This window comes from Lissotriton vulgaris, unplaced genomic scaffold, assembly GCF_964263255.1.
Source record: "Lissotriton vulgaris unplaced genomic scaffold, aLisVul1.2 SCAFFOLD_3227, whole genome shotgun sequence".
NCBI lineage: Eukaryota > Metazoa > Chordata > Amphibia > Caudata > Salamandridae > Lissotriton > Lissotriton vulgaris.
In genome coordinates this window covers 89,200-102,665 of record NW_028255102.1, presented here as the reverse complement: position 1 = coordinate 102,665, position 13,466 = coordinate 89,200, and the positions used below count along the sequence as shown (strand labels likewise).

Below are 13,466 nucleotides of genomic sequence, written 5' to 3'. Positions count from 1 at the left end.
TGCACAACCTATAATTGTGTTGCTAACTTCACACAGGGAGTACCCAACAAATGTAAACTTTCATGCACAAGAATTACAATGACCACCGTCTTAAATGGTGTCTAAATCAATTTTCATTAATGTATGAAACATTGAAATTGAAAACAGTTAATTGATTCAATGACAATGAAATTATATCATTGATACATCAATAACAATTGCACAACTCGAACAGAATTATAATAATCTTGATGAACGTTGCATATGATGACACCGTGCCCAATGCAGTTCGGGACCCGAAGTCCCTTCAGGGGCCATGGGTGCTTAAATATGTGCCAGTAGAACGAAATAAAATTAAAGTTGAACGTCTTTTCAATTCGTGAGCATCGTGTAGGAATTTCTCGTCCAGATCCAGGAGTTTGTGTTCAGTTGGACTTTGAGCGAGCAGGATTCCGTGGCTATTGATGCATGGAGAACCAGAGTTGCAGGTAAGTTAACTTATTTCCGTACATAATCTGGCATGTAGCTAGTGTCTGATATTGTGGGTATCTTGGGACGTTATCCAGTCATTCAATACGTATTTTAAATCCTAAAACAAGATGAACAATTAGCAGCATTCCAGACTTGATATTAAACTGCTGGAAAGTGCACATGTGAATCTACCACCACAAGCTTCAAACTCATGGTTATAGGTTTTTTATATATAGAAGAGCACAGCTTTCTACTTTTTTTCCAAGTTCCTAGTAAAGGAGTGGTGTTTCAAGAAGGGCCCTGATGGTAGGACTAATGAAGCTTCCAGTTGGACAATCACACTTCAATTATTTTTTTGGGGAAATGGAATTTAAAAATATGTAATTCACCTTTTTTTCTCTCTATTTCAAGAAATGTAATCTATACATAACCACGTATATGACTTATGTCCATTAAGTATAATTTCTTGTTTAATTACAGGGGCTGTGGAAACCAGAACTTCTCCTGGAGAATTGAGTGTAATCAGTGCAAGGCTCCCAGACCTGAAGGTTTTATGCCCCCACCTTTCCCACCTCCAGGTATAAAATGTTTCTTTGCACCACCCACCCGCCCGGAAAATGTTGTTCCTCTGTTGCTAACTCTGTAGAATTACACATTTGTATTAATCTTGGGGCTATCTTTGCTGCCTTTTTCTGTAGCGTTTGCAGTTTTGAGGTTGTAATATGTTTTCAAAATCTTCCAAGATGGGCACAATGAGTAGATTTAAACACATTGTGCTAATCTAGGTGGGTAAAGAGCACATTGCATACATGAGGTAGAGAATAGGATGATGATGAGGAGGCAGTGTATTCTAGTATTCCGTTAGTGGTCACTTGTGAGCACCATTAAAAATGTCCAACCAATATGCTCATTCTTCATTTATTTTGCCAATGGTCTGAATCTTGGGAGCAAGTTAGTTTATCCCCTCCAATCACTCCAGGGTAAATTGACTGAAAAATATAAAAACATCTGTGGATGGTGCAAGTTGGCAGGAAAATGGATATATGTGATTTTTTTCTTTTTCAACATGCTTTATTTATTTTTTATAAAAGAGCAAAACAAATTCTGTAACAGGGTTAGCATAGGTTGTCCCAGGTAATGTTTTATACATCTGAGTCCTTAGACGGTGTATCACGTTTGTTTAGCTAACCCCCCCCCCCATGTCGAAAGTAAGAGAAAAAGTCAGGCAGAAAAAGGGGGTGGGGGAGAAGAGATGTTATGTTAGGTCCACTTGTAGCGCGCGCGGATACTCAAGAGTGTCCCGGCGCGATGCCTGTGCGATACAAGAGGAGATTAGCAAACAAAAAGGTGAGTCTTGAGTTTCTTTTTGAAAATGGCAGGGTTCTGGATAGACTGCAGGGAGAGGGGAGAGGGCATTCCAGGCTGCACTGGCCTTCACCGTGAGGGAACTGCCACCCATCCTCTGAAGCCTAAAGCGAGGTACCCGGGCAAGACATTGGGTCGCAGAACGAAGAGCACGAGCCGGGAAGTAAAAAGAAAACCGCTTCTGAAGATAAGGAGGACCAAGGCCATGAAGGGCACGGTGGGCCACCACTAAAGATTCAAACTGGACCCTCTCAGCAACAGGAAGCCAGTGAAGGGAGCATAATTGAGAAGACACACTTCCTTGCCGAAATGCCCAAAAGCAATCTAGCGGCAGTATTCTGGACTACCTGAAGTTTTTTAAGCAGATAACCAGGGGACCCATCAAAGAGCATTGGCGTAGTCCAAGCGGGAAAGGATCAGAGCGTAGGTGACAGTTTCTCTAGCCGCTTGAGGAAGAAGCGGGAAAAAGTACTGCAGAGACTTAGAGACCAAAGCAGCAGCCAGCCAGTTTATTAATATGGGTGTAGAAAGAGAGACTCCCATCAAACCATACTCCCAGGTTTTTTGCAGGCTGGCCTGACACCGGGGAGAGCTGGGAGTCAGGGGGCCACAGCTGCTCACGAAAATCAGCGGGAAACCTGCCAAACAGTAAGATTTCTGATTTTTGTTCGTTGCACTTCAGCTGAGCATCAGCCAGCCATTTAAAGATGGAAACCAGACACTGTTGAGCTGCTGAGACAGAGCTGGAGGTCTTATCCCAGGTAAACAGCAGCTGCGTGTCATCTGCATAGGCCATCACCTTAGCCCCAAGCTCCTCTGCCAGGTATAAAAGAGGCGTAACATAAATGTTAGAGGAGCGGGCTAAAGGAGGAACCCTGTGGAACTCCAGTGGTGACCAGCTGGGGAGAGGAGGAAAAAGGGGGGAGCCAAATCTGCTCCGCCCTCTCTTCCAAAAAAGGACCTAAGCCAACCCCAAGCCGGTCCTGATACCCCAATCTCAGCCAGTCGGGCCAGAAGAAGAGCATGGGGGACAGTGTCGAACGTGGCCGAGAGATCGAGCAAAATCAATGCTGCCCTCCTGCCCGCGCCCAGACACTCCCGAACGGCCTCCACCACCTCCACTAAGACAGTCTCAGTGCTGTGAGAGGCACGAAACCCTGATTGAGCTGGGTGCAGGAGTCCCTCTATCTCCACATACTCTGTGAGTTGGTTGTTGACAACTTTCTCACAGACCTTAGCGATGGCCGGGAGGAGGGAGATGGGACTGTAATTCCCTGGGGTAAGGGGATCCAAAGAGGCTTTCTTAAGAAGAGGCAGTATCTTCGCCTGCTTCCACCTCCGAGGGACCGCAGCAGTTTGGAGGGACAAATTGACAATACCATTCACCTCTGTATTCACGGTCTCTGCCACCGCTGCCAGGAGCCTCGCCGGTCAGGGGGAGAGCCAGACTTAAGCCCCCTGAGGATTTTAAGAGATTCCAGAGGAGCAGCTGCTCTGAAAGCTGTAAAGGAGCAGGCAGGGGCGGCCGGTAGAGCAGCCAAAGGTCCCATACAGCAGCCATTGCCCGGAGAGAAGGAAGCCTGAATGGCCTGAATTTTCTCTCTAAAGCAGCGGGAAAGTGTCACACCAGGCGAGAGAAGAAGGAATGACACTCGCCTGGACCCGGGGAGATGTAAAATTCTGGACTATAGAGAATTTCTTTGGCATTATTCCTAGCGGAATCAATGCGGGCAGAAAAGAATTGTCCTTTGGCCACGGCGATAGCCTCATAATAGATATTTTGCGAAGCTCTCAATTTCCTCTTGGCCATAAGACAGTAGCCGCTCTGACGCCAGGCACGCTCCAAAACCTTGCAATCATGCTTAGCACCCTTGAGAGTCGTATTAAACCAGGGTTTAGACGGTGAGTCTCTGGCCGGTCTAAAAGGCCGAGAAGAGGTTGCAGAAGCCCGCCGCCTTGGTACCCCAGGTGGTGAACCCTGACAAACACTCCTCCAGGCAGAACAGGTCTAGAATGATCAAGGGCCAATTTGAATTTCAAAGGATCGATCCTACCAGAAACAGGTTTCAGGCAGGGTTGGACCCGTGGAGCTGCACTAGGTACCGCCCAGGAAAAATGGGATAGAAAGTGACCAGGGCAGGGGTCTCCTATGGAAAGGGGGAAATTAGAGCAGATGGGGTCTAGAAGATGGTCCGCCTGATGAGTTGGAAGGTGGACTTGCTGAACGAGCTGAGCCAGATAGAAAATATCCAGCAGGTCAGCCGCTTCCCTAGCGTCAGGGCAATCCAGATGAACATTAAGGTCCCCCAAGATAAGAGAAGGGCAGAATGAATGACGTTTCTTATCCATTACTTGTGACATTCTATGGAGATTTTGGCACAAGGGCAGTCCGGTATTGGTAGGCCTCACCCATCGCAGCAGCCTAGTGTAGGCGACTATGGTTAAACCAGTTAAGTACAGTTGTCCCAGTGGTACGTCCGTAGGGGTTACCAGGCTGTGTGGTAACCGTATATCTTATTTTCAGGGAGGTTCGTAAGAGTAGAGTTCCACATCCTTCTGGGTGTCTGTTTCCAGGGAGAGTTCTGTAGTGCTATGTTGTCCGCTCCTCTGAGATGGGTGATCCATCCTTTCTAAGATGTCTTGCCTGTGTCTTTCCAAGTGGCAAGGACATTTTCACTGCTGCTGTTAGTAACAGGTTGAGTAGATCTTTATCGGATTCAGTTCTCAAGTCTGTGCTCATAAATGCCATGGGCAGGGTGGAAAATTATTTTATTAGCGTACAATCCAAAAAAAACATTTATAAAGTCAAAGATTTCCCCCCAGAACGCTTTAAGTAGAGAGATAAGATGTGCTAAATCCCCAGTTTCCTTTTTGCAGTTCCAACATGACGCGTCATCCCGGAGGCCTAATGAGAATAATCAGGGAGGGGTGCAAGAAGCCTTGTGTAGTAGCCAATATTTTGTTTGTGAGTGGACCGGGGAGATCTTATTACTTGAGATGGAGCTCTGTAGTGTGGACCATTCTTGTTCATTATGTGTGGCTGTAGACTGTTGTTCCCAATAGGCAACAGTCTTATCATTAGGTTTTGAGGCTTTTGGACGGAGGAGTTTGTAGAGCTGCGAGACCTGGTGACCCAATTTGTTCATCTTTGTCACAAACGGGGAGATTGATGGTTGTAAGTTTCATAATTTGGCTTTTGAAAGGGCCGTTCTAATTTTCAAAAAAATATATATTTCAATGTCTGCTTGGTTATATCTTGACTTGAGGTCTGAGAATGTAATTGGATATGCAGCATTTTCTAGTTGGTAAAGGTAGTGGATACCTTTTCCAATCCATGTGTCAAAGGCTAGGCATTTACCTTTATACAAAATCTTGCTATTGGCCCAGAGTGATTCCATTTTAGATCCTTTGATAGTATTCTCCAGCTTCTGGTCTACCCTTAGTGGCGCGGTTTTTATATTTTTAAAGATAGACTTGAAGGTGTGGATGTATAGTCTATGTGTTAGTAGAGCCAGGGAACTTAGGTTATTCAGGATGGACCTCTCTAACTCTAGCCAGACCAGGGTATAGCCGGTAGGCGGTAATATCCTATGTGAGCCTTGTTTTGCCAAAAAAGCTAGGATATATGCGTGATTTAATGGTTACCCATCAATGTCTGTTCCTCCCATTCGAGTTCCATGCTACTGCCCGACTCCACATTTTGAAATCAAATGGGTGAAAACTGGAGTAGTCTAAGGAGCACAGGTGTAAGCATTCTAAAGGGGAAATCACCCCTTCCAGATACCTAGTAAATTTATTTCCACCAAATTTAAAACTACTGTGTGGGAGCATTACTGTTTTTGGTGGTAAGGATTCATCATAAATGTAAATGCATAACCATATTGCTTTTAGCTTATTCCTTTGCTCTAAGTTAACAGGTAATGCACTCTTAAGGTTTTAAATCTGGTAGCTATAACTCTTTTGTAACCGGATCATAGACAATTGCATTCTCCAACATTGGATCTTTTAAATATTCACATGCTTGAATTATTCCTGGTCATATGGCTGAATATTTCCTGTACATTAAAATAGCAGTATACAGTGTAAAAATATACCACCTACAGTATATAATGTTGTAGGAAGATGGCTCTGTATATTCTATACCAAAATGAGGTATAGTGTGCACAGAGTACAATGGAACCGCAAAGGTGGAGAGATGTAAAAGTAGATGGCACCTTACACTCTGTGTGGTCGTGTGGGTGAGCAGTAAGTTCGTATTAGATTCCTTACCTTAGAATATTTCCAGGTGTCAGACTGTATCCGGAAACTTTTGCGTAGCAGTACCCTTGCGCGTCGGTAGGCGTTGTCTGCGGCTCCGCGTCCGGCGTCGTTGGTGCCGGGATGATGTCGCCGGAGTACTTAGGCGCCGCCCTCGCGTGCTGACGTCAGTTCTTCTTTTTTCCACGCCAGCAAGCGCCGATCCGGAAAAAGTGGTACCCTTAGTCAATTTTTGACACAACTTTTTCGATAATTTTTGATCTTTCTTTGAAGTCGAACGACTCCGGCGGTGCCGGTAGGGATGCCTGGGTTCAAGCCCTGCGTCTACTGCAGCCGACTGTCGGTTACCGACCCCCATCGCCGGTGTCTACATTGCCTGGGGCCCGACCACGATGACAAGTCGTGCGCCGACTGTCGGGCCTTAACGTCGAAGGCTAGGCAGGAGCGGTCCCGCAAGCGCCTCGAGCTCCAGCTGTCTGCCCCGTGCTGTTCGAGGTCCCGGTCCGGAAGGAGGTTGAGGGAGCGGTCGCGGGGCAGGAGTAATCACCGCTCTGGGAGTCGACACCACTCCTCGGGCTCCAAGTTCTCAGGTAAGAGGCAAAAGAAGTTGAAGAAGCGACATCGCTCTTCTGACTCCCAGCGACGCTGCCGGGGGTGCGGGCTACACCACCCACGCGGCTCTGCAGGCATCGCAGCCTGCTCCATACCCGCCGGTCCCTGGGCAGAACGCGACGCTGGAGATGGATGCCGTCCTCACGGCCATGAGGTCGCTCACTCCTCCTTCGGGTTTTGCGGTGCCTTCGGGCCGCGCGTTCCCGACTGGGAGCCCAAGCAGGCCGGGTGCTTCGTCCCCGGCGCTGTCTGCGACTTCAGCGCCGCAGGGCCCCGCTGGTTCCGGACTCGGGTCGTCTGTCGACCAGAATCGGGGCGGCCCCTAGGGTGTCGCCCCGACGCTGTCCCCGAACGACGTCATCCCCGGTCCCCCCCCTCGACCCGGCTCCGCCACTTCCGACGTCGAGAGAAGACTTTTTCTACTATGATCCGGCCCCATCATTTGACCACGAGTACCAGGAGATGGGTGGCTAGGCGGATTGGGAAGGGTCTGAGGACCCTCTGGCACATGAGCTAGGGGATGCCAGTGGTTTGGACACTTCGCCAGACACTGGTTTTGTCTCCCCTCCTACCGTGGCTTCGGAGGAGGGGGCTGCCTATAGTGTGATGTTGACCCGGGCGGCCGTTTAATGAGGCCTTGTCTGAAGTTCTTCTGGGCACCTGTTCCAGGCCCGCTACAGGTTTCTGGGCGACCCTTGCTTCCTGTCCACCCACCCCACTCCCGAGAGCCTGGTCATACAGGCCTCTAACTCCCAGACCGCATTCCCGACGGCTTCCCCTGATCGGCAATCCAAGAGGTACGAACAGTATGGTAAGAAGATGTTCTCATTGAGTTTGGGGTTGCGGTCAACACTGCATGCATCTTGGGCCTTTATTCCCACTCTGTGGGACACGGTCGCGGATGTGCTGCCACAATGTCCGGAGGAGGCCCAGACTAAACTCGCCCAAGCCCTTGCGGAGGGTCGAGATGCGGCACGATATTCCATCCAGTGTGGGCTGGATGCAACGGACTCGCTAGGCAGAGTGATGGCAACGATGGTGGCGATTCGTCGCCACACCTGGCTGAGGTCCGCCAACTTTTCGGCTGATGTCCAAAACACCCTTATGGACATGCCGTTTGATGGCCGTCGCCTCTTTGGCGACAAGGCAGACAGTGCGCTAGAGCGCTTTAAGGACTCCAGGGCTACGGCCAAGTCATTGGGCCTATCGTCCCCGCGCCAGCAAACTGCTTCCTTTCGTAGCCAAGGAAGGGGCACCCCCACACGTCCTGCCAGCCACGGACTGCAGACTAACATCCAGCGCGGTGGCGGACGTGGTAACCGCCGTGGCGGTGACCAGGGACAACGGTGAGGCCAGTCCACATCCACCCCCACAGCATCCGCCTCAAAGCCCTCCTAGTCCAAGCTTTCAGGCCCATGTGACGCCAGAGGGGGCAGGGTTCGCCATCACCTCCTCCACTGGCACGACATCACTTTGGACAGGTGGGTGCTGCAAATCGTCCGAAGGGGCTACTCCCTCCCCTTCGAGGCGACCCCTCCAGCCATGCCACCGCAGTACCACCACGTGTCGGGGGATCACTTGAATCTTTTGCGAGAGGAAGTTACGGCCCTCTTGGCCAAGGGGGCATTAAGTACGTTCCTGGGCCAGAAGTAGGGTGTGGTTGTTACTCCCACTACTTTGTGATTCCCAAGAAGAGCAAAGGGGGGCCTGCGCCCTATCTTGGACCTGCGGATCGTCAACGGCTTCCTCCGGAAGGAGAAGTTCAAGATGCTGACACTGGCTCAGGTCTTGGCTGCCCTAGACCCGGGAGACTGGATGGTAGCGTTGGACTTGCAGTACGCTTATTTTCACATCCCCATCCTGCCGGCCCACCGGCGCTACCTGCGGTTCACGGTAGGCCAGATGCACTTTAAGTTTACCGTGCTCCCCTTCGGCCTTACCAGTGCCCCACGGGTGTTCACAAAAGTGATGGCGGTGGTCGCAGCTCATCTGCGCAGGTTAGGGGTTTCAGTCTTCCCCCTACTTCGACGACTGGTTGTTGAAGGCGGGCTCGCCGCAGACAGTAGTCCGCCACCGCCAGACTTCGGCCGACCTCCTGCACCTGCTGGGGTTCTCTATCAATGTGCTGAAGTCACACCTGTGTCCCTCTCAGAAGCTCCTCTTCATCCAAGCGGTTCTAGACTCAACGCAGTTTCGGGTTTATCCTCCCGAACAGCGGGTTCTGGATATTCAGGCTCTGATTCCGATCTTTCAGCCGTTATCCCGAGTCTCGGTCAGGTTGACGCTGCGGCTTCTGGGGCTGATGGCCTCCTGCATCCTTCTAGTGCATCACGCCAGGTGGCGGATGCGGGCTCTGCAGTGGGACCTGAAGTTTCAGTTGGCCCAGCATCAGGGCAACTTGTCCGACCAGGTCTTGATCTCGGAGGGCACTGCAAGACTGTTGTAGTGGTGGCTCACGGACCACAATTGGGTCAGCGGCAGATCCCTCTCCCTACCCCAACTGGAGCACGTAGTTGTGACAGACGCGTCCCTCCAGGGCTGGGGGGGCCACATGGGAGAGGCGGAGATCAGAGGCCTCTGGTCTCCGGCGGAGTCCCGGCTCCACATCAACCTTCTGGAGCTGCGGGCGATCCAGCTTGCACTGAAGGCATTCCTCCCCTCTGTCCGGGGGAGTGTAGTGCAGGTGTTCACGGACAACACCACCGCCATGTGGTATTGCAACAAACAGGGCGGGTGGGGTAGTGGACCCTATGCCAGGAGGCTCTGCGCCTCTGGCAGTGGCTGGAACATCAGGGCATAACCCTGGTGGTTCAACACCTGGAAGGTTCCCTGAACGCCAGGGCAGACGAACTCAGCAGTCTGTGCATGATGGCTCACAAATGGCGTCTGAACTCTGACGTGGCGCAAGGCCTCTTTCAGCAGTGGGGAGAGCCTTGGTTAGATCTATTCGCCCCAGAAGAGAATGCGCAATGTCATCAGTTCTGCGCATTGGAATTTCCAAGGCGGCACTCTCTCTGAGACGCTCTTCGTTGCGGGTGGAGTTGCGGTCTGTTGTACGCCTTTCCACCTATACCACTTCTGCTCAAAGTGCTGAAGATCAGGCACGACCGGGCCCAGTCATCCTTGTGGCTCCGGACTGGGCACGAAGATACTGGTATCCCGGGCTACTCAGCATGTCTGTCGATCCCCCGATTTGTCTGCCTCTTCAGGAGGACCTTCTGTCGCAGCAGCAGGGGACGGTCCTCCACCCGAACCTGTCCAGTATCCACTTACATGCGTGGAGATTGAGCGGTTGCAGTTGAGGCCATTTGACTTGCCTTCTGAAGTCAGTAATGTGATTCTGGCAGCCAGGCGTCCCTCCACAAAATAGGTATACTCCTGCAGGTGGAACAAATTTGTGGCATGGTTCGCGCTTTATAAATTTTCATTCATTCATCCCCTTTCTACCCCTCTTTTGAAGGTTCACCTCTTCTTTCTCTTTCCCAGCAGAGCTCTGCTCTGGGCACTCTAAAGGACTACCTCTCTGCCATTTCCGCCTTCTTGAGGCTCCCTGATCAGCCCTCTTTGTTCAAGTCCCCAGTTGTTGATAGGTTTTTGAAGGGCATCACTCATATGTTCCCTCCTGTTCCTTTCGTGATGCCTCAGTGGGACTTGTACCTTGTTCTGACTTAGCTGATGTGCGGTCCCTTCGAGCCACTTCATAACTGTCCTCCTAGTCTCCTTACTCTTAAGACTGCTTTCCTGGTTGCCATCACCTCTGCCAGGAAAGTGAGTGAGCTTCAGGCTCTTTCTTCTAAGTCTCCTTTCCTTTCTGTCCATCCGGACAAAGTTGTGTGGCGGACGCGACCCTCTTTCCTGCCCAAGGTAGTCGCTGCCTTCCACATCTGGCAGTCCATCACCTTGCCCACCTTCTTTCTGCCTCTGCATCCCTGGAAAGAGGGAGAGGCTCCACCGTCTGGACCCAAAACGTGCGCTCTCATTCTATCTGGATCGCACACACCAATTCCGGGTGGATGACCAACTCTTTGTTGGTTAAGTGGGCGCTAAGAAGGAACGGGCGGTGCACAAACGGACCATTTCTAGATGGGCTGTCTTGTGCATCAAGGCTTGTTACTCTCTGGCTAGAAAGGAACCTCCTGTGGGGCTACGTGCCCATTCCACACGGGCCACGGCAGCTACTACTGCCCTGGGTCGGGGGAGTCCCCTTGCAGGACATCTGTCATGCAGCTACGTGGGCCTCACTGTACACGTTCGCAAGACACTACTGCCTGGACAGCCAAGTCTGGAGAGATGGCTTTTTCGGCCGTTCCGTTCTCCAGGACTTTCTGGTGTGATCATTGGTTCGCAGACCCACCACCGGGGTTGGTATTGCTGGGGTATCTATTCTAAGGTAAGGAATCTAATACTAACTGTTAGACCTGTCAGCCCTAGGGTGGTCTTTCCCTGTGATTTTTTTTGCCCTTGCCTCATTTTTCCCACCTTCTTTTTGTTGGCCCATAGGTCTTCGGGTACCTTTTCTTGGCTAAACTGTGTTAGGGTGCAGGTGCTCTCTACTTCAAACATGGCTGCCACTGGCCCCTGCTACTGCAGCGAGGTCTTTTAGTGTAGCACCCTAGCTGCCAGGAGCAGGCTGGATCCCCATACAATGTTGCAATGCCAGCCACCCAGCCCCTGTCCATAGGTAGAGTGGGGACGCTCCTGGAACCTTCCAGAAGAAAGGCGGAGTTAGGTTTTCACGCCTTAGAGAGTGGTCACCTGACCTGGGCATACTTAAGCAAGGGAGGGAACCTTTTCTAGTCAGTTGGGTCATCACTGACCTGGGGACCCCATGCAGGAGTTTTAGGCGGGAGGGCCTAGTTAGGAACCTATGCTACTGGGAGTGACAGGATTTAGGTGCTGCCTCTTAATCTGGGTGAGGTGTCCTAAGCTAGCCCCCTGATCTGGCCCAGTGGTAGGGAACCCCAGGGCCCATCTGCAGTGACTGGGGAAAAACTCATCAATCCTTCAATTCAACCCCCCCCCCCCCCCCCCCCCCCCCCCCAGCAAATTCAAGAAACCAACATCTAAGGGCGCAGAACCATCCAAGCGCCAAGAAGATTACTTTCTTTTGACCAGAGACTGCTGGGGGATCGACCAGGTACTTGACTGTGCTGCCCTGCACATTCTCTGCCGTCATCTAGGCCCATCTGGCTGACTTGCTGTGTCCCTCATCCTGTCTGCAGTCCCTGATGCCCTGTAAAGCGCTCTAAATTCTCAGTGCCACTGACTTTTATCCGGCCCTGAACTGCCTGCGAAGCGCTCTCGCCCCAGGCCCTGCCGAGCTGCTGAGAGTGCCCCACATCGAGTGTCATCACGTGCTCCCTGCATTGACTGCACTGTCACCTGAAGCACTCGGCTGCTATGCCCTGTAAAGCGCCGCACTGTCTGGCCCGGCTGCGGTACCTCGACCTGTGGTGCGTGAGCTAGCGCTGTATGTGGGACCCGGACGCTGCCTCCACGAGGCGCTAGCATTCCCCTACTCACCGCCGCAGTCCCCCGTGACGTGCCGGGTCTGAAGCGCTGTGATCCCCCTTGGCGGCCCCCGGTACCAGGAGAGGGCCGCCGCAATGTTGCCGGGCCCAACCCGACTGAGAGGAGGTCCCGCGGCGGCCCCCGGAGCCTGAGTGAGGCGCCGCGCATTCCAGTCAGGCCTAGTTAGGCCTGAAGCCATCACCGCCTCCATCACGTGACGAGGGCGCTCTGCCTCGTCATTGGCCGCGCCCCGTCCTTCTTTGCCGCGATTGGTCCCGCGGCCCGGCCCAAGCTGCTCCCTCATTGGCTGACACCGCCGGGCCCGGCTGACACGGCCCGGCGCCCGAAGAGAGCTGTACCTTACCGCAGATGGGGGCACTGAGCCTGAGAGCCCCCTCCGGTTGCCCCCCAAACGTTGGTCCAGCCTCGCCCGGGCACCAGAACTCCAGAACTGCCCCCACGTCGCACCGGGCCGGAGGAGGCCCCGGGAGGGCTGGAGCTCTTCCTCCTGCCCCAGAGTCTATGCAAGGGCCCCGGAGGGCTGAAGAGCACAAGGTAACCCCCGGGGAGGAGGGCGGTAGGCCGGGAAAGGCCTGAGGTCGCCCCTCCCCCGGGGTGAACTGAGACTGGGCCCCGTTGGCCCCCCCTGTAATGTGCCTTGAGAAGCAAGAGGTTCGGGGACAGACACGTTCCCCCCTATATTGTTGAGCCTGCCGGTTTCCGGCCTGAAATGTTCATGGTTACACCCTATTTACAAGCCTATTAATGGAATGGTGATTTACTTCACTGTACTGACTTTCTTGCAGGGGCAGGCTTCTACAGTTCCTGATGGGGCCCAACGGTGATAACTATTGATTCATTCTAATGGTATTCTGATGATCTGATTCTGGGTCGCAAAACGATCAGTATTCATAAGAAGAAAAGCTTGTGGCTGTGTTCTTTGAAGTTATCTGTTGTACTGACCGTACTTGATGAAATGTTTTATCACTTTCTATGAAGTGCAATTTAGAAGCCGTCCAGAAGAGGTTTAATGTGGTACTTCACTGCAATGCTATAGTCGCTTCTTGTAGGCTCCTCCAGGTTTATAAAAGTACCCTCTTTGCCTGCTGAAGAGTATGATGCGACAGGCTGTGTTATTTAATGTTTCACTGCTCAGATGAGCTGGTTATTACTTTAAGGATAAGCCTTACTGGAACTGCGTAAATGAAATAGTAATGATTTGCTAAATGCATTACTTGCTTGATCCAAAGTCTATATAAAAGATCTTGATT

General features: G+C 51.8%; 1 protein-coding gene across 1 annotated transcript in view; it reads left to right on the top strand.

The window, feature by feature from the left end:
* LOC147659239 (uncharacterized) overlaps window positions 1-13,466 on the top strand; it is a gene marked incomplete at its 5' end in the record, with an annotated part of 178,782 nt that overhangs the window by 136,908 nt on the left and 28,408 nt on the right. Inside the window, one exon of the mRNA XM_086951863.1 lies at window positions 931-1,028. Within this exon, the coding sequence (XP_086807989.1) occupies window positions 931-1,028 (98 nt within the window). The remainder of the gene's footprint in view (window positions 1-930; window positions 1,029-13,466) is intronic.